The 19,588-nt window shown below is 43.2% G+C and overlaps 1 protein-coding gene across 3 annotated transcripts; it reads right to left on the bottom strand.

Moving 5' to 3' along the window:
• Positions 1–236: 236 nt before the first annotated feature.
• TMEM154 (transmembrane protein 154) lies at positions 237–18,542 on the bottom strand. Of its 3 annotated transcripts, none has more exons than XM_014258528.2 (6): positions 18,375–18,542; positions 10,326–10,631; positions 8,558–8,585; positions 7,305–7,390; positions 5,885–5,945; positions 237–1,893 (listed from the first exon to the last, which is right to left on the bottom strand). In XM_014258528.2, exons 1-6 carry the CDS (start codon positions 18,502–18,504, stop codon positions 1,878–1,880), a joined length of 627 nt encoding a protein of 208 aa, XP_014114003.2. In that variant the 5' UTR covers positions 18,505–18,542; the 3' UTR covers positions 237–1,877. The 3 variants fall into 3 exon arrangements, with proteins under 3 accessions (XP_014114003.2, XP_087913172.1, XP_087913171.1); XM_088057046.1 differs by lacking the exon at positions 18,375–18,542 and adding an exon at positions 14,649–14,887; XM_088057045.1 differs by lacking the exon at positions 18,375–18,542 and adding an exon at positions 14,634–14,876.
• Between the last annotated feature and the right edge of the window lie 1,046 nt (positions 18,543–19,588).

The raw sequence follows: 19,588 nt of genomic DNA, 5'->3' as shown, positions 1-19,588 counted from the left end.
AACCTGAGCAAAACATCTTTGTCTGTTAGAAAGAAGTAGCTAGCAAAACTGCTACTGGAAAATACCTACTCCAATATTTCAAAATTTTCTAAATTTCAGTCTTCCACTTTTTCTTCCCCTTGCGACTGCATTCTTTTAAACCAATATTCTACGTGATGGCTTTACTGCTAGGAAATAGTGGAAGTGTTTAAAAAAGAAGTTGTGAAAGATGAACTCAAAACACTTCTTTCAAAGTTAAAAATCATCCAAACAGGGAAAATTTATTTACCATCGCTCACTTACTAAATCCAATATTTGCAATAAATTGTTTTGAAACAGTGAAGAAATCTTTTATTCTTTGAGGAAATTACAAATCAAGTCAAATTCAGTAATGAATTAATATGGTTAGCTCTAAACATTTTTTTCCTTCTGTATTTCGACATGTCTTGAATTATTCACAAACCATCCTCTGTCAGCGATACTTAGATGCCATCACAGAGGCTTGGGGCATTTGCTTTCTCTTTTTAATCAAGCTATGCATGGTAACTTATTAGTGCATTATTTGCAGGCAAAGCAAAACTGATCATATTAAACATGTACTGAGTGGGAAGGCATTACATACTCTATTTAAATAGAATATGAGGATAGGTAAGATATAAGATACGGTAGGATATGAATCTGCTATTTTAAATAAGGTACAAGAAGCTTTGCCCAGACAAGGATCCACTTTTATGTGTGTTACATATTTAAGGTACTAATCCCTAGGAGACATGGTAGCTAAAATCAATGGACACAGTCAAAACATTCATATTTCCACCTTGAGGTATCCCAGGAGTCTGATTTTTTTTCATTGTAAGTAAGGGTGACCAGGCACACTCCGAAGTCCATATCCTTTAGATACTGCAGGCTCAGTATTTAAAAACAGAAGCAGCAGAAAACCTCCTGTATCCGAAAACCTTGACCAAGTAGTTAGGCATAACACATACTTATCTAAATCTGCATTTAATGTGAGTACTGAATTGCTTAATTTTTCAACCTCACTCATTTTTTTAAAAAAGCAATGTTTTAAAGTTGAATATTCCTGAAGTAGGTGGCTGGAGAGCAGCCCTGGGCAGGGAGAAGAGTTACATGGGGAGAGTTAGCCCAGGGTGCTCATCCGTGGAACTGAAAGGCATTCTCAAAATAATACTTTTCACCACTACAACGCCTTTAATCTGAAAACCAAAAGCACTCTGCAGAGTCTGTGCCCTCGCTGGGCTGCAGTCACCTCTGGCTATTCCTTTGAGAGGCTTTTCAGCTGCTGTCTGTCCTCGGAGCTGGTCTGTCAGTCCTAGCCTGGTACTCCCCAACAGCAGGCCTGTGCAAATCAGTGCACTGTTCAGAAATAAGCAAATTGAGAAATAAACTTTGCATAGGCATGAGCTTCATCTCCATCAAACCAGGGTGGTCCAAAATTATGGACACTGAAACAAATACCCACAAAAGCAAACCAGAACAAAGAAACCCACCAAACCCGGAACAGAATTTGTTTTAAGTGCAGCACAATACACAACTGCAGAACTAGACAGAAACATGGACTACTTTGAGAACTTTTAGCAGGGGTGAAAAAGAGGTTTGTCTTGATTTGTGGTGAAGCTCATTGCAAAAACAATTTTAATCAGTCCTTAATCTTGCTGCAGTACTTTGCTTTTTGTCTTTTTTTTTCTCCTTTTTCTTTTCTTCTTTTCCTTTGGTGATGTTTCCTTTCTGAAGACCATATAAAGCAGGACACAAGAAATGCATTTGCTTCTCTGGCCTTTTGAGATGAATTATATTTAAATCCAGTTCTTCCAGTATCTGGGGGATGATGAACTTGTGTGCTGCATCCCTTTAGTCAGTTCTTTGCTGTCCTGAGGACTTCATGATTCACCATCACTGTGTAGAGATGGAAAAGAAAAAAACACTGTCACACTGTTAGTTGTCTCAGCAGGAAATAACATGCAAGAGTATCTGCAGAGTTCATGAGAATGTGTTACCAGAAAATAAATCTGTCACCTGTGCAATGGATGAACTGACACTGGCAGTGAGGGCTGCTCTGATTCCTGATGGTTCATGTCTGCCCAGCACAGCCTTTCATCTGCTCCTGGCTCTCTTTCTGCAGCTGAGGATAACTTTGGAATTTTTGGTTTATGTCTGACCTCATAACAGGTGCATTTTCTCTTTGTCCCACTGGTTTCTGCCCAAGTGGCTCATTCCCTAGCACTGTCTTAATAATGTTTGGCTCATGCCAATGTTAAAAAATGTGACATCTTCTATCAGCTGATTTGAATTCAGTCAGCAGGGATAACAGCAGGGTTTTAAATCACCTCTGAAGCTTAAAGAGCCATTCATAACCTTAATATTTTACAGGTTTTCTTAAGTCTCTTGCCAAATTGAGACCCATTTTGGGAATGCAGTACTTCTTACCATCCATTGACTTACCATCCACCCAAAACATTTCTCCATAAGAAGGAGTCATCCTTTTTCAGACAGAAAGACTAGGAGGGTGCCCAGCAGCACCCAAGACAAACCAAACCTCCCAGGTGATAAAGCACAGGTGGATTGCTTGTACTCCACCCCCTACCATGGCCCATGCTGTGAAGGGGGCAGGCTGCACTTATTTTTCTGGGTCAGTAAAGGTCCCTGGAGCAGAGATAGGTCTCTACCCCCTTGTGCTCCACAGATCATCAGCCTTTGCCTGCTGGCCCTGCACACACTGCCTGCTCCTTCCTGCATGCACAGGATGGGAGCCCTGGCCCAGGGTAGCTGAGGGGGTTTTTCAGTTTTGTGCTCAGGCACAACCAGGATTCCAGCAGTAGGTTTCAAAGGCAAGAGGTTAAGGCAGGAGGTTTTAATTCAAATACACATATTTTGAAAAGTGAACATAAATGTTAAAAATGTGTATACACTTAGGTTTGTAACTTATACTATATACCATAAGTATATAATAATAGAATACTATAATATAATAGTATAATATAATATATACTATAACCTATAGGTTTGTAACAGCCTTCAAGGCCAGGGTGGGTGACCTCCACCTATCAGGGATCCCAGGTTGTCATATCTTGCCTCCTGTGCATAAATGTGCAGCCTTGATGCCCACGAGTACAAATTTTGCCATAATAATGGTTTTGGTTTTTTATTTCTAAGTCTTTCACTTTCCCTGCTCGAAAGAGCTGCTGAACACATCTATTTATGTGTACGTAGTTCTCTTTCTGACATTATTTATTCATCTAAGAATTTGGTTGGGAAAAGCAGCAGATCTTGGACTGATAAGTTTCAATTGCAAATAAACAGGAAGCAATTTTTTGTTTGTTTACTCAGAAATTCCACCACTTCAAATATTTTTTCACATTGAAATGAAGCATATTTCAAAATTTCACGTGAAATTAAATTTGAAGAAGTAGTCTTGGGGTAAGGAAAACATTCAACATAGAAATATTTTACTGCCACACAGTTCTGTTCTTCAAGCTTTCAAAAATTTTTATATTAAAAATTCACTTACTCTGAAGAGTAGTTTTGGGACAACCTTCATTCTGAAAATTTCAAAGTGTCTTTATTGAAATGTTTTGTCTTGTATGTTTTCAAAATTATATCAGAATCATTCATAGTTCAATACATTTTTGTCTTGATGAAGTCTCCCTCAGCATCTTTGTGAAGCAAGAAAACACCACCTCTGTTCAGTGTGGCCTCGAGATGTTTCCCATACTAAAATACCGATAAAATCTAAAAAATAAATTGCCCTAATTTTAGAAGAATTTTGCCCAAACAAAGCAGTCTTTCAGAATCTCAAATTGAATCTAATATTCCTGCACTTTTTGTTCAACTAATATCCCTTGTCTAAGCAACTCTGAATGTTTTAGAGATAAATCTCCTATTTTTACTTGCATTTGTTTGCCTTTCTACAATTTAGGGGCATAACTTTTTCTAATCTAGTCTGATTCTAAGATACCATTCACAAGAAAATCTGCTTAAATAATGTGCATGCCTTTGCTCTGACTGAAGTATACTTATCGGAAGAGGGTTGCTTTTTTGTAAGGCTTAAGCCTCACTTTAGTGCTATGAAATAACTCTGTTTTACAGATGGGGAGCTTGAGGTAGGGTGTAGCCCAAAGATGCCTTTTGATAGCCAGGAGCAAAACCTCCTTCTTGTGATGAGGTTAATGCAAATCCAGTACAAAAACATTCCTTTAGCAAGGATGGTAAAACGACAGCTCAAGCTGGTAGGCCATGATGATTTTTGTTTTTTTCCCTTAAGATGAATTGTTAAAGATTTGGAAAGTATACTTGATGCTGAGGATGGTGTTGTGCTTAAAAAGCCTTCTACAGTATAACTTCTGCTGGTGTTAACTTATGGCTGAAGCATCCTTTGTCCTATACTCCCTGGTATAGGGAGTGGTATGCTCAGCAAATCTGCTTTGAGAGAACTGCTGTGCAGCTGCCTCTCCTTAACAATTTTCCCCCCTCTGAGTTATCATTTAGCAGCAGGAAGGGAAGACACAGATGGCTAACAAATCCAGGATCTTTTCCAGTTGCTAAGGGTAAAATTAATGTGCTTGCTTGCATCTGGAACCTAGCATCTAAGCCTTTTTTTTTTTAAACAAAACTGAACTAAAACAACAACAATGATTTCACTTGCAAGAGGTGTAAAAAGAAACCTTTTATGTACAAGTGGCTGTAGTGGACAAGCCTCGTCCAAAGGTTCCTCTGAAACTGCAGCTTTGGAGCAACTGAGCTGAAACCTCTGCAGCAGTGGTGATTTAACATCCCTATTTCACTCCTAAGCAAGGAAATTCAGAAAAGAGGATTGGAATATTATGACAGTCCACAGTGAGAGGTACAATTCTGCCAGAGAGGCATGTTCAGTGGAATTATCCAATGCCATGGGAAGCAGAAGACCTAGGTCCTCTCCCTGCTCCTGGCCTTGCCTGACTGCATCACTGCTTCCACTGCACCAGGGATTTCTTGGCACACAGGATGTCTTGTTTATCATAATCTGGCACAGAGAAGCTGCTTTGCCCACTCCTCAAAATGCAGCTGCAACACAAGGGTGCAGGCAAGGGCAATGTGCAGCCTCTTGTTTCCAGCTGGAAACAAGAACCAGAATTTTTAATTAGGGAAAATTGCAAGGGGTTTAGGAGTTCTAGCCAAAATCCTGAGGAAACCAACCAGAAAGATTTTAAGCTTACAAGCTGTCAGGATTCCAGTTTTGCATCCCACTGGGATCTCTGCTTGGACTATCAACTAGTGCCAGCTCTGGGGGAGTGCTGCAAGGGGGCACCGGGAAGATCCTTCGTGCCTCTCATTCTCATTTTTTTCTTGGAGTCAGACAAGTCCCTGTCTGTCAGGTCACAGCTCCAGCCAAAACCTCTGGCAGTGTTCCCCAAGAACCTATAGGCACCAGGTGGCAGAGGGGAGCTGGGTGCCTTTGGTGAAGAGTGCCAGGGAAACTATACTGAATGCTTGTATTAACACCTTGGGAAACTGTGATTAAAGACTGATCAGTGAGTGAAACTCCATCTGTGCCATCTGGTTGTCTGTCTTGCACCATTTTACAACTGTAAGATTATTTAGCAGTGCAGTTTACAGGAAGAGACCTTTTCAGAAATAAGGGTGTCAAGCCTTTAAGTTGAAGTCAAAGTTTCTAAATGTAAAAATTTTAAAACTTAAATGGACCAAAGAATAATTCTATAATTACATAAAAAAAATCCAGATTATTTTAGTATTATATAGTATTTTATAGTATTGTATATTTAGTATGTATTATATATATTGCTATATATATTATATAGTATATTATATAGTATTATATATTTAGTATTTTGTATTATTTGAAGAAATATATTGACTGTATTTCTTCAAATGATATAATGAATTAAAGTACCTTGGGTTGGCGATTGATTCTTTTTCTTCTTCTCTTACAGTAGGCAAACATTCACAGTCACCTGGAAAAGGTAAGAAACAAGACTGCAGTTACTCTTGGCAGTTGTTCTATATTTATTTCAAAAGCACATCAACTTTTATCAAGCAGTCACTCTAGAATACAGATCTGCAGGTGCACTTCTGCACCCTTTTATCTGCATGGTCCCCATAGCATAAATCTTACACATCTTTCCCTTTGATAGGTGTTGCCACCATTTATTTATTATATATATGTTAGTTCTTTATGTACACCTATACAGATAAGCTGCTTTTGAGGACTGTCTCCACACACACACACACACACACACACACACACATACACACACACACAAAAGAAAGTGTGTAAAACATTTGCTCCCTTCTCACCAGGAAATTTTAAAAATATATTTTACACCACTTTTTTCCCACGTAGTACACTTAATTCCTCTCTTTCACTACTGCCACTTAGCACATGTTTTCTACAAGAGCTTACAGACCGCGAAGGTCAAAACCCCATCATGCGGAGCACTGTGCTAAGGCAAAGAAATGCTCCAAAGAGCTTTATGTCCTGAAAAACAAAGCATGCCCAGTAGGTCAGGCAAATGAGCCTTTTGGATAGAAGGCAAGGGACCAGGAATGAAAAAAAAATCAGTGTTTCAGCATTTCCTAGCCAGTGGAAAGTTGCTCATGGTTCAAAATTAGGCCTTGGTTAACTCATGGCTTACCAAAGACCCACATTTTTTGAGGACACCCTGGAAGGACAATGCAGACCCCCAAGACATTTTGACTGGAAATTCACCTGGGAGAAAAATGGAGGGAAAAATGCAAGGTACTTATAAGTAACTGAGAAAGCAGCTGAAGATGCTGCTGCTGGTAGTTACTGCATGTTCTAATTGCTCCATGGGCTGATAGCATTGCAAGGGAGGGGAAGGGTATATTCATAGGTTCCTGGTGGCAATTTTAAATAAATGGTGGTCTCAACTATGAGCAAATGCCTATTTCTTCTACAATACCTCAATGTAGAGCTCAAAAGTGTAGAAATTCTGGAGACTGAAAGGACTAGATGCTTCAGAGAAGCTAGTAAATAGCATTAAAATGTGAATTTAAAAATATAAATAGCATTCACAGCTATAAGTGTGTTTAATAGAAATGTCTACTGGAAACTGAAAACATTTATGAGATTCTATCACATATTAAAAATAAACTCCCACACAAACTAAAATACTCCTCTGAAAAAAATCTACCTCTGACATTTGTTCAGTTATTTTAGTAGGAGGGAGTCAAGAGCACAACTAAAAATGTTGTAGGAAAAGCAGTGATACACATACAAAACACCTTCCTATGCATGGGATCTACGTCAGCAGGCAAGAGAGGGAGGATGGAGTAGAGGGGTTACCATGTACCATTTTTGTTCATGCTGTTCATCCATTTATCAAGCTCCTCCATTTCTATCTCCATAACAGAAGGTGTGTCTTCTTCAAAAATAGGACTTGAGAGAAGAGGGGGGGGGGGGAAAAAAGCATTACACAAAATGCTTAATTCAAACAACTTACAATGTAGTGATTTTGTATGACTCCACTATAAATCCAGACACATGTATTAACTCTGGAAAGCCATCCTAGCCCAGTAATCTGAAGAGAGATCAGCCCAATGGGTGTGAACCAAGGGGCCACAAAGAGAAACGAGGGAGCGGTACCAAGCTGCCAGTCCTGGGCAGAAGTAGGGCCAGCTGAGACATAACACGCAGAGGGACTCAGATTGTGCAGCCAGAGACATGCCAGGGCATAGGATCACTGCAGATTCTTGAAAACTGTCCCTGTTGTAAATAGAAAACTAAAAAAAAAAATAGGATAGTTTGTCCCTGCCCTCCTGGAACACGTGACAGAAGTACCACTGTTCCAGTGTTAAAAGCTGAAGGCCTAAAGTTTCATCGTAGCTATGACTGACATTTGCAGTGACTTCAAAAGGAAAGGTCACGAGAGCTGCATTTATTTAAATGCCTTTGCTTAGCTTCCTTTTGCTTATCATTCCTGCAGTCATATGGTAGAAAATCTATTTTTAGCAAAAAAAAATTGTTTTTTCACTTGTAGAGCCAATTCATGAACTTTCAGCATTGATTAGCAAGATGGAGGTAATAGAAAACAATAAAAATTATGACTCTCATAAGAGCCACACAGCTTCTGTCTTGTTTTGCAAGCATCTAAGGCACTGTTCCTGTGGCAGCCAGGCAAGCCTTTGTGCCTCATCTCTGAGTAAGAAGATAAACTTGAAAAACAGGGGAGCAAGACACAGAGCTTATTCTGAATAGCAAAAGCCTGTGATGAGCCTGGGAACCGATCCCCTTTGCTCATGGGGCACCTTGTACCTCTTGTGGCTGATGGAGCAGGAGGTGCCTAAGAGCAGGCTCAGCAAGGGCTGTGGGTGTCTGTGGGGCAGCCCTTGCCTCAGTCACCACTAACTCTTGTTCTCCTGCTCTAGTCTTACACTTCAGCCACAACCTGAAGTCACACTTTATCCACCCATTCAGATTGCTGGTTCAATTGATGGCAGAAAGTAATGATGTTTAGTGTACAGCTGAATTAAAAGAGGCAACAAAGGAGACAAAGGTTAGAGTAAAAAAACCTTTTTTTAAAGGAATGATATTCATAAAGTTTACCTTTTTACGTTTTCGCTTCCCAGCTCATCTGAAAAAGAAGAAAGTTGGTGTTCATATTTCTGCATATTTACCCATTTTATTCACAGGGTCCAGACAGCATGCAAGCCTTGAATAAGGCCAAGTAAAACAGATTGCATTTTCAAAAGGCATAAAAACTAAATTACAGATGAAAGACAAAACATTTTCTCCTGTTTGCAATTTTTAGAGGAACCCATTACTTCAAACCTAAAAGCATCTCATTATTAGCTCAGCCATGCTGGGAGGAAGCCCAGTGTTGGTGTTGCAGTGGGCAGGACAGGGCAGATGCACACTTCCTTCAGCAAAACAGATGTGCTGAGGGAAACGGTATCCTGAAAAGGAGCCACTTCTGCATAAAAATTGTTTACTGGAAGCACTGGGACATTTTGCTACAGATTACACTCGGGTAATTCAGCTCTGTCTGGAGACTCTGGGAGTCACTCATGGGGAGAAGGGCGGGGGGCAGTTGGACTGCATGGCAGATTAGATCTCACTTAGGCAAATGAAGCTGAACTAGCCAGATGTCAAAAGGGATCCAATCTACTTATGACTCCAAGACAAAGTAAAAATTGGCGGGGGGAATGGTGTCACAGACATAATTCTGGTAAATATCTTCACCTCCAGGAATCAAGTGACTGAAAAACCTTTATCAAAAGGTTTTATTTTATTAAAAATAAATCACTTTATTTTTAATTCATTGTTGGCAGTGGGTGATACGTCCCAGTTGTTCCAGCACACTCACAGACTGCAGAGCCACCCCAGAACCACAGAGCCATCTGCTCCAGCCTTGAGGATGCTCAAAATCCCAGGCTGTCACAGGGCATGAGGTCCTAGGATTGTGTTCTAAAAGGCACCACATTTCCTAACCCTCTGAAGAGTATACCTGCATTTCAATCATCCAGAAACAGGCAGGCAACTGGGTGCCTGGTTGCAAATTCATAGTTTGTTAGAGGGAAACCCAGTGATCAGGCAAATGCAACCTAAAAATGCCCTGAAAACTTGATTTAAAATCTGTTGAATGTATTGCACTGTCTGCAGGCTGATGAGCTGACAGCTGCACTCTGACCATGTAAAGACTCTGGCACGACCATCTCAGAATTTCACTTACCAACTATGTGGTTTTAATATGACACCTCAGTTTGCTCTCCTGCTGCTTGACACTCCAAGTTACCAATTCCTTTGTTAACAGATCACAGCACCTTCCTGAAGCATTGCTCACCCTACTGCAGTACCCAGGCAGTCTGACCTATCTCATTTGCTGTGATGTCTTCATAACAGCCTCCACCCCATGGAATCTGGATTCCTTAAAACTGTTCCTTAAAATTATTTTTCTTGTGCTTATTTCAGTGAAGCTCCAAGCAGCTTTACCTTGTTGGCACTCTGGGCAGTAGAAGCATTAATTTCACCCTGCCTGAAGTTGTTGAGCATAAAGACAGAACACGCATTTGCAGCCATGGCTGCATCCCTGAGCATTCTCAGCATTTCCAGGAGCCAGAGATTGGTGCCAGGGCTTCCATGGGTGTGGCAGCATGAGCAGGATGTGCCAAGGGGCAGAAGTAGCTTCTGCCCAAGGAGAGGTGTGTGACCAGGTACTGCTGGCTGGGGAGGATCCCTCTCTTACTTGTCAAACATGCAACTACAAGCAGAGAAGGGCATCCTAAGTGTGGCATCCCATGCCTCAAAATAATGTTCTGTTAATGTTGAACACATCCTAGAAACAGCCTTTTGATTCGCAAGAAGACAAATTTACCTTGCTTGGACTTTTTCCTTTTATGATGCATTATAAAAAACGTGATCAACAAAATCACCAGTACCAGCAGCGCCACAGGGACAGCATATATCAATATAGACTGTTCTGCTGCATCTAGGCTGTCCTCATCATTCACAGCATTCAGTTCAGTACTTGGAGAACTCTGTGTTTCAGAGCTGCTTTCAATGGTGCTTTCAGTTACAAGTACTGGCTCATCCACAGTTGAAGGACCCGAAGCAGGAAGATGTGTTGCTGTAAAAGTGGGTAATATCATCGATCCATCTCCTGATCCATCAAATGCAGGGTCTGTCAAATACATGAAGACAACATTTTAAGGGTTTCATTAGTATTATCAGTGAGTCAAAGTGTACAGCTGTAGTATTTACTTCCCATTTGATATCTAAAAAAAACAACAGCAGATGCCCCATACAAACAGATTGGAAGTCATTGGCATTGGATGTAAAAGTAGATCTCAACTTTGTCACATAATCTTACCAGTCATGACCATGTTCTTCAGCTGACTTTTACTGGGACACGTCAGCATGTGTCATCTGTCTGCACACAGCTGCCTTGCACAAACAGACTTCTTTTCCTGCAGGTTGGCATCCGGTCTTGCTCACATGCAAAATTATTCTGCTTCTCAACAAACCACACCAGCCTGTTTTGCTTTACAGTCTTGGCCCATATGCCCCCCTCCGCCCCACCCTTACCCAAGGAGTTAGGTACTGCCTTCAGGTAGACCATTATCCCTGGTTCACCAATGCCTTTGGCTCACCTATCTCCCTGTTTCTGTGCCTTTCTCAAATTTGTCAAATTTATCTCACTGTGGAAAACAGAATTGGTTAAAGTAAGTCTGAAGGATGCAAAAGCTGCTGACTTCCACTTCTGCATGGACTAGAAGAGGTGGTAGTAACACGGGGAGCTTGCTGCATACAATTAACTGTTCTTCTGACTGATTCTTCAGGCTGGCTGAAGGAGTGTATAGCAAAGCATCAGTGCTGGACATTCCCCATAAGTGCTAAGACTGGGGGTTTTGAACTTTTGATCTCAGTTCTAGTTTAATTTATCACGTATTGTGCGAGAAAAGTGGCTAAAATTGGCTGTGTCAGTAATAGTGAAAGAGGTGCTTTTTTTTTTGCATGTTTAGGTTAGAGTCTCTATAGAGTCTCTATTCTATACTGATGCCAAAAATCCTGTTGTAGCCAGAGGAGCAAGTATCAGTCTTTAGATAAATTACAACAGCAAAGCCTTCAATAATTTTCTTGGCATGAAATTAAATGATGGGCTTTTTCTGTGTTATCTGCCCTTTCAGATACAATGCTGGAATGGTGCACATCTCATTTTATGCAATAAAGCAGGATGGGATTTCTTGACTTTTGCAATTACATGTTTCTCCTTGTTCTTGTAAAGTGCTGGGCAGCCAGAGTTTCCACTAGAGTTAGCAAGAGCTTAAGATTTTCAGCACCTTAGTTCTGGCATTTCCAATCTCACAGGACTGGAACCAAAAGTACTTAGCATTTTAAATGCTTTTGTAAACACATAAATCTTCATAATGGCCCTGAGAGATGAGCAGTTATCATCTCCATTTTATAAATGCAAAATCAGAAGGACAGGGATGCTGTCCTTCCCAGGGATGCCAAGTGAGAGAGAAAAACTGAGATTAGAGCGCTATCTCATGCTTAATCCACTCTGCAGCATCTCCTCTCCCATCAGATTTGTCTCAAAGAGGAGATGAGTATTTCATGAGACTGTGTTCAAGGAAACCAAATTTCAGATGAATAAAATTATTTGAGTGTGACAGCAGTGTTTTATCTAGATTTTTATGCTGCATATATCACACAGGCATCTGATTGTTTCATCCTTTCCTAAAAGCTAGGAAAGAATTTGAATACTTAATGTAATACTGTGAAGGTCACCAGACTCCTGCACCACAACAGGGCAATGAAGATGATACCTCTTCTGTGGCAAATCACTTTGTATCAACAGTCTGTCTCTTCTGTATTTAGTATTTCAGTCAAAAGCAAAACACAATCTCTGCCTCCCTCGCAGGCAACGACCCCCTTAGGTGTGTGCTGCTCCACCCCTTCCCTTGATCTGCTGGCTGTCCTTACTCTTACTGCAGAGGACAGGAGGGAGAGCTCCTCTCCCTTATTAGTTTGGCCATTTGACTTTTCTTTTCCAAGGTAGTTTTTAGCTCCCAGTGCCTGCAGCCACTCCATTTCAATTGCTGTTGTGCAGAGCGGCGAGGCAGCACGAGAGATGTCTGTGCTGCAGACTGTGGCATGATGGACTGTGCCACAGGCAGAGCTGATGGCCCACTGCAGCCTCCCTGAACCTCTTTGGTGACCTTGCTTCATATTCCTCCTCTAGCCATTGCCCTTGAAACCCATTGCCTGCCACATTTGATATATTGAGAGGGACAAGCCTGTTGCTTAAAATAGGAAAAGGGTGTGGAGAAAATACCTTACTTTTCATTTATTCATAGAGCTAAAATAGATTTTTCAAATGTCTAAGGCATGGTGTGGCTTTAAAGCAAAGCAAACAGTCACACCTCATTAACTGCAGTGATAAACTTTCAGCTGCAGAGTACGCTGTGCTTGATTTCCGAGAGAGATTTTTCCAGTATCTCCGCCACTTTGCCTGGTTTTGAACAATGAAGCAGACTTCAAACCATTTGTCTCTGTGAAATAGAATTACCTTTTCTAGTCTCTAGGCAAAGAAAATGGCAAATCACACGGAGTGACCTTGCTGCCACATATTTTTTTTACTTTGCATAATTCCAGGGACAAAACAGCATCTCTCTGGGAACACCATTTCCTCTTACAGAGATCTTTTCTCTGAGTGAATTAAATACATCTTTCAGCAGAAGGGCAGCCAATTGCACAATGTTCTTGCAAGGATATTGCTCTTATTTCCTGCATTTTACTTGCTGCCTCTACACATCCCTCTCCCCCGTCACCTCCGAGGAACAGAGCTCAGCCTCAAGGGATGCCTCACATGTCACCCAGCAGATGCTCTCATTCTCAGGCCACCCACACATCCCCCTTCTTACACAGTAGGAAAGCACAACCTGCACCTGGGCTGGCCCAGTGGCTCACATCAGGGAAGGATTTGTGCCTCCAGTCCGGCAGGGAGAGTTGGACTCAGGCCTCCAGGTGCAGCTGCAGCGCCTGCCACAGCCGCCCACCCAGACCACATGAGACACACATGACTGACCTCAAGATGCTATTTTTCATAGTGTTTCAATTAAAGTCCTCAAAATAGGAAGTGGGCTGTGTTGCAGCTGGCCCTGGTGGCTGTTTGGTGGGGTGAATGAAAGCTGGGCTTTACAAGGTTTGGAGAAGGGCAGAATAACATCTGAAAGTTGGAGATTTTGTGAAATACTGGTCAAATATTTTCTCTAAGTCAGATATGCAGTGATGATATTCGTACCATGAACTGTCTTGTCACTGTGCTGGGGTTTCATCTTGCAGACATCTACTAGCTCCCTGCAAATGGGAATCATACAGCCATGCAGCGTGACATTCAGGATGGAAAAGCAAGGTCAGTGGAGTATAACAAAGAGCAAGTCACATGTGACCATATAGCTATCTCCTTGACTTTGCAAACCTTTCTCTTGTTGAGCTCAGCCTCATGCTGTTGGCTACATTCCAACATCCATACTCATCCCTCTGCACCTCTTGTCCAAGGAGCAAATGCTCATTCAAACACCACATGGGCTTCACCTTTGCCTGGACCACCTGGAGCATGAATGCTGGTGACTTCCTCCTGTGTTGAGGGAAGTGGATGGGAACACACCACACCACAGCTCCAGCCCAGCCTGTATTGCCACTTTCCACGCTTTCAAGAGAAGAAGGGAGAGGGGCTGACATGCAGCTGCATCCCACCCTGATGGGAAGGTGGGCACAGCTGGAACTGGAAGCTAAGAAGCTGGAGCTGGAAGTCAGGAAGTTCTAATTCAATTTAACTATTGTTGTAATAAGAAAAGCTTTCAACATCTTTCATGTCTCATCTTATACCAATAAAGCTAATAGTGAATAAAAAGCTCCAAAAGTACCTACCTACATCCCCGTCCCATTATTAATAAACAAAAATCCAACAACACTATAGTGTCTACTGACAGAAGAAAAAGCAATGAGATAGAGAAAAAGCAAGAGCTATGTCAGTGGGATAGCCAGGCTTGCTAGTTTGAAAAGAAAATTTCTATTTCTCCAAACTTTCTCATAAGCTATAAAGATGCAGTGAAAGGATGGCTTACGAGAAGGTGACAGAACAAGAAAAGGCTATAAAGCTGGAATCAATACACACATGGTGTAGTCATACCACTCCACAGGGTCTGTATGATCCTCTCTTGTATTGCTTGGCTCATCCCTGCACTGCTCCTCTCTCCACATTTCAGGCTGCTGTAAGAAGGGCTGCTCCTTGCCGCGGCCAGGGCTTGCCCGGCTGCCTGTTGTGGCAGGCCTCGCCTGTCAGTCTGGCTGGAAGAAGAATCCTTAAAAGCCTGCGGGCTAGCTGTTGGGAGCATATACTCTTCTGATGAGGGAGCACAAGCATTTCAGGATGGCTAATCTGTAGACAAGATCCTATTAAAAGGAGGTGCTTAGAAAGCGTTATCTAGGTATAACCTGAAAGAGGAAACAACTGTTTAAGCTCATTTATACAAGATGGAAACTGCTTTTCCTCACTGTATTTCTATCCAGCTGAAGTACTGCATTAACAGGTGGTGTTGCAAATTCAGTCACACATCTTAGAATGAAACTGTAGAATAAACCTGTAGTCTCATTGCTCACCCCCAGTACTAAAGGCTTTCCAGACCAATTTATGGATTTAGTTGCTTCTACTTAATCGGATGGCCTTCTAGCTCTGCATCTGTGATACCCATGCGACCTCCCTGTGATGCAAATCTCTGCTCCTTGCCCTCAGGAGGACCCTGAAATTAAAGATTCAAAAGCTCTGGAGGCTTCCCAGCTATCATAAAATCTCTGGAGGGAAAAGAGACTGGTGTCAGTGACTGAAAATTAGTATACAGTCTTGCTGATGTAAACAAGAGTTTTTCTGAAGTGTCCCTGAAGCAACTGAATAAAACAGTGAATGTTTGTGTGTGTGGCTAAAATGGAGGAATGGTAGTAAATACGCAGGAGAAGTTGACATGTTCAGTAGAAAGGATCTATGTGTTAGGGTGCTGCACTTTGGAAAGGGAAAATGTAGCAAATCCTCATTTCTTACACTGCTGCTTTGCTAGGAGATTTTAACAGGTGATTGTAATAGGTTCAAACCCATTCTCAGTTCATTGCTGTGGGGAGGAACAGGTCAAAACTATTGCTCTCTTAGAGACCTCGGCTTTGCAGGGAAGACAACCTAAAAGACACTTGTCTGCCAAGGAGAGAGTCACTACTTGTGCTCGTGGTACAAGCTGCTGAACATCTGGATCCTTGATAACAGTGCTTCTTTGAATGACAATTCAAAACAATAGCACAAAGACACAGACAAAATAAAGCACTACCTGCAACCACTCCAGCTCTTCCACTTGGTCATCTTACATGTTTTACTGTTCCTCTCCCTCATATGTTTTCTTGCTCCCCATGTCAGACCATTTATGCTGCAATTTCCAACATGTTTCACCAAATGCAGTGGGAGATGGCCTAGCCTGGGAAATGACTCAAGGGTCAGAGTAGTAAGGGTCTTAATGCTTGTTACTAGGGTCAGCACAAACACCTAGGTAGGTCTCCAGGGCTGCTGCAAGGCTGAGCAGTGAGTACCATCCCCTGCAGCAGAGATGATGCCCTACACTATTACCTGTAGGGCTTCCTGACTGCATTAAAGTGGAAGGGAACTGCTGCAAATCCCAACAGCCCCTCAGTGTGGAGCTGGGAGAAGGCCAGCACTCAGAGCTGAGACCTCAGGAATGCTCTCAGAGCTACTGGATTAGAGTGATTGTAGCATCACAGGGAGAAAAACATCCATAAATCATAATCCAAATGGCAAGGCTAGGCTTTTACGAGATTCTGGCATAGTATGGGAACAGGACTTATAAAGACTTCAATCTGTCTGTGCTGTAAGATTTAATCATACTCTGTTTGCCTATTTTGTAAATGGTCTCTCGACAGCAGACAACTTAAAAGGTGAAGACTCTGTCTGGCAAAAGGTAAAAAAGCTCCCTTAAAGTTCCTGCCCTGTTGATCTGTGAGCAAGGAAGGGTGAGAGCAAAGAGTCTCCCTGGGAGGCTGCTCTCAGTGGAGGGGTTCCTGACCCACCAGTGCCTGTGGGGAACATAAGCCCTACATAAACTTCCCCCCACCAGTTTAATTTCCCCCCCAAGGCTCAAGTTCACAACTTCCCCATCCAACCCTTGCAGTCAGAGTTAGTCCCCAGCTACATTTTGGGGCTGGTTGCATAGGCAAAAACTGTCTTTGTGTGGGGAGCAAAGGTGGGTGCTCTCCTTCCCTTCCCCTACGACTGTGGATTGGCTCCATAGTCAGAGCTCACAGGGCTTGGGGAGGGCTCTGGCAGGACTGACTCACTCTCAAAGAGGAATCATTCCAAACCAGAATTTAAAGGTGGACCTAGTGGTAGGAAGTGGGGAGTGTGGGGAGTGCGGCACACCTGGTGTGTGACATGTGCCAGGAGCTTCCTGCAGCCCCCAGTGCCCATTGCAGAGAAGGGAAGGGGGGCACCCAGTCATGAGCTGAGGAGCCCCGGGCTATGGCATCCCCTCCCCATGGTGACGTGGTGATGAAATAATAGTTCTCAGTACCCTGCACAAGAGCTAGAGAAGCAGGAGCCTGATCACTCTGCATTGCCCTCATTGCCTTCATTGTACTCTTCCATTTCCCTGGGATCTGTTTTGCTCTGCCCATGGCAGGACTTTTGTTTCGCTGACCACTTTGATTCTGAGCTACACTCAATGCTCGCAGCATATTTTCCTAATGTGGCTGCAATGCAGCAGGGCTGTAGTAACACAGCCAAACCCAAAACATTTTATACCTCACTTAGCTCGCTTGTACAGTTAAGCAAGTTAAGTGCAAGCAGCTCAGCAGCACGTCAGGAGCCTGCAGCCCAGCTCTACACCCTGCTTATAGTACTGTTCTTCAGGGGAAAAGCACTCACAGCAAAGCACCGATTCCAGCAGTGCATTTTAGGACATGAAGAGAAGTCCAGTGATGTCTGAGACTGACCATCCTCTCTTCCTGCCTTCTGTAGAGCTCCCGCTCGCTGCAGCAGCACAGAGGCAGCAAACACTTCTAATCCTTACCAGGGCACCTCGGCAGGGACTTGTTTGACGCCGAAAGGCTCACAAGCACTGCCTCGGCAGGTGGTAGGTGCATTCCTGAAGAAATGCAGCTCACTACGAGAGCTGCCTGTCATGCTCAATCTCTGGCTGCCAAAATGCCAGTGGAACCAATGACCCCTGCAAACAGGCGAGTCTCTGCAATGACACCCCACCGCCCCAGCATTTTGCCACAAGCTGCTTTTCCGCTCATGGTTCTTCTCTTCCAAGGGTCAGAACCTTAGTCCATGGTGCCAGCCACTTTGTTCTGCAGCTGAGAGTTCAAAACATTTTGTCTCCGGAACTGGCTGTTCCTTTGTTAAACCAGTTTCAGTGCACCGGGACTGCGGAAATCGGCAGTCACCTTTTGAATGGAAGCAGTGCTTTGCCTTTAACTTTGTTATTAAACAAAGTCAAATAACTTTGTGGTGTGGGGTTTAAAAAGGTTCAGAAAGCAACTAAAATTAGAAGCAAAATGCCTGATGGGTCAACGTGGAAGCTCCGGTTCCCTACACACCTGCAATTTAGGAAATGTAGGAGTTGTAGGATTTGTTTGCTGCCGTTCGGGGATAGGTCCAAGGGAAAAAAAGTCAAAGCTTTGAAAAAGAAAGTCAGCTGAAAACAGAGAGGGTAAACACAGCAAAAAGCAGCAGAGAGCAAGTCCCCACAGATCTCCTCCCAGCGCTCAGCTTGGAGGGTGTTGCCCTCCAACTCGGTCCCATTGCTGCAGGCGAGACACGCGTTCCCACCTGGGCAGCGAAAGGCGCTCCCTTACTCACCACTGCCGGCAGATGCTGCGGCCAGCGCCAGGGCGGAGAGCAGCGCCGTGAGCCCGGCGCTCCGCATGCTGCCCGGGCTGCGCTGCCAGCCGAGGGGCGCTCCTGCAGCCTCCCCGCTGCACCCCAACATCTACATTTCCTGCTTCCTGCCGGCGAGCATCTGAGCTGCATTTCTTCAGGAGATGGACTCTCTTTGATGGGTTTTAGGAAGTGATGTAATTCCGTCTGGGCCTGTCAAGCGAGCAATGATTGCAAAAGAAAGAAGAAGGAAAAAAAAAATAAAAAAGCAGAAGTTGCTCTTCAGGCACACACTTGGCTGAAGCACCTTTATGCTGTAGGTGAGAGAGCTCCCGCTCTCTTCCTCTCCTTTCGATCCTGACTTTACTACCTTCTATCTTCATCCACACACAAATCACACAAATCGCACATCACACAAACACAATTCAGCCACGAAACGTCATATATGTATGTTAGCAGGAAGGTTTTATGCCACTTTTCAGGGTGGTTAAGCAAGAAAATTTCAATAGTGCCTCCCCTCCTGCCTTGGTTTTAAAACTGTAATTGGGGTGTGAAAAAAAGCTGTAAACAGGGTGGGAGAGTGCATGCACTTACAGTTCCAAAAGGCAACCCCCAAGTGGGCTGTCTTCTGCAAATGGGTTGAATGGCTGGCTCTCTTAGGAGCCTATAACTGAGTACTCTGGGCTGATTCATGCAGAGGAAGAGGAAAAGGCAGAAAAACACATCCTTTTTAGTTTTGAGCAGGTGGCTTAGCAAGAAAGTGCTGTGACACCAGTTTGATGATGGCTGCAGATGACAGGGGACAGAAGGTTTCAATCCCCACCAAGATGCAGGGCCTGGCATGGGGGCCCACAGTGCCACAGCTGATTGAGGTGGCAAGGGGAAAATAATCCTATCTCCCTTCCTGACTCTTTTTTATTTTTGCTCCCCCTTGGCAGCCTTTGTCTGGGTATACAGATCTTGGCTCTTGCTCCCCGCCTCAAATGCTGCCCTGTCCTCTGTTCCCACCACCCCATCACTGTTTCACTCAGAAACATATAAGAGCTGGCCAGGGGCTTCCACAGATTTCCTTTTGGGTAAAAGCAATGGAGAACTTAAAAATTAAACCAAACATTTTCAATTTTCTTGCTGTATAGGATGGACCTATCCAGGGCCTGGGATTTGGATCTGGATCTAAACCATATATGTACCCAAGC

Source organism: Pseudopodoces humilis, chromosome 6 (genome assembly GCF_049639895.1).
Source record: "Pseudopodoces humilis isolate 2021_Gansu_Grassland_sample_001 chromosome 6, ASM4963989v1, whole genome shotgun sequence".
NCBI lineage: Eukaryota > Metazoa > Chordata > Aves > Passeriformes > Paridae > Pseudopodoces > Pseudopodoces humilis.
This window is presented reverse-complemented; position numbering and strand designations above follow the sequence as displayed.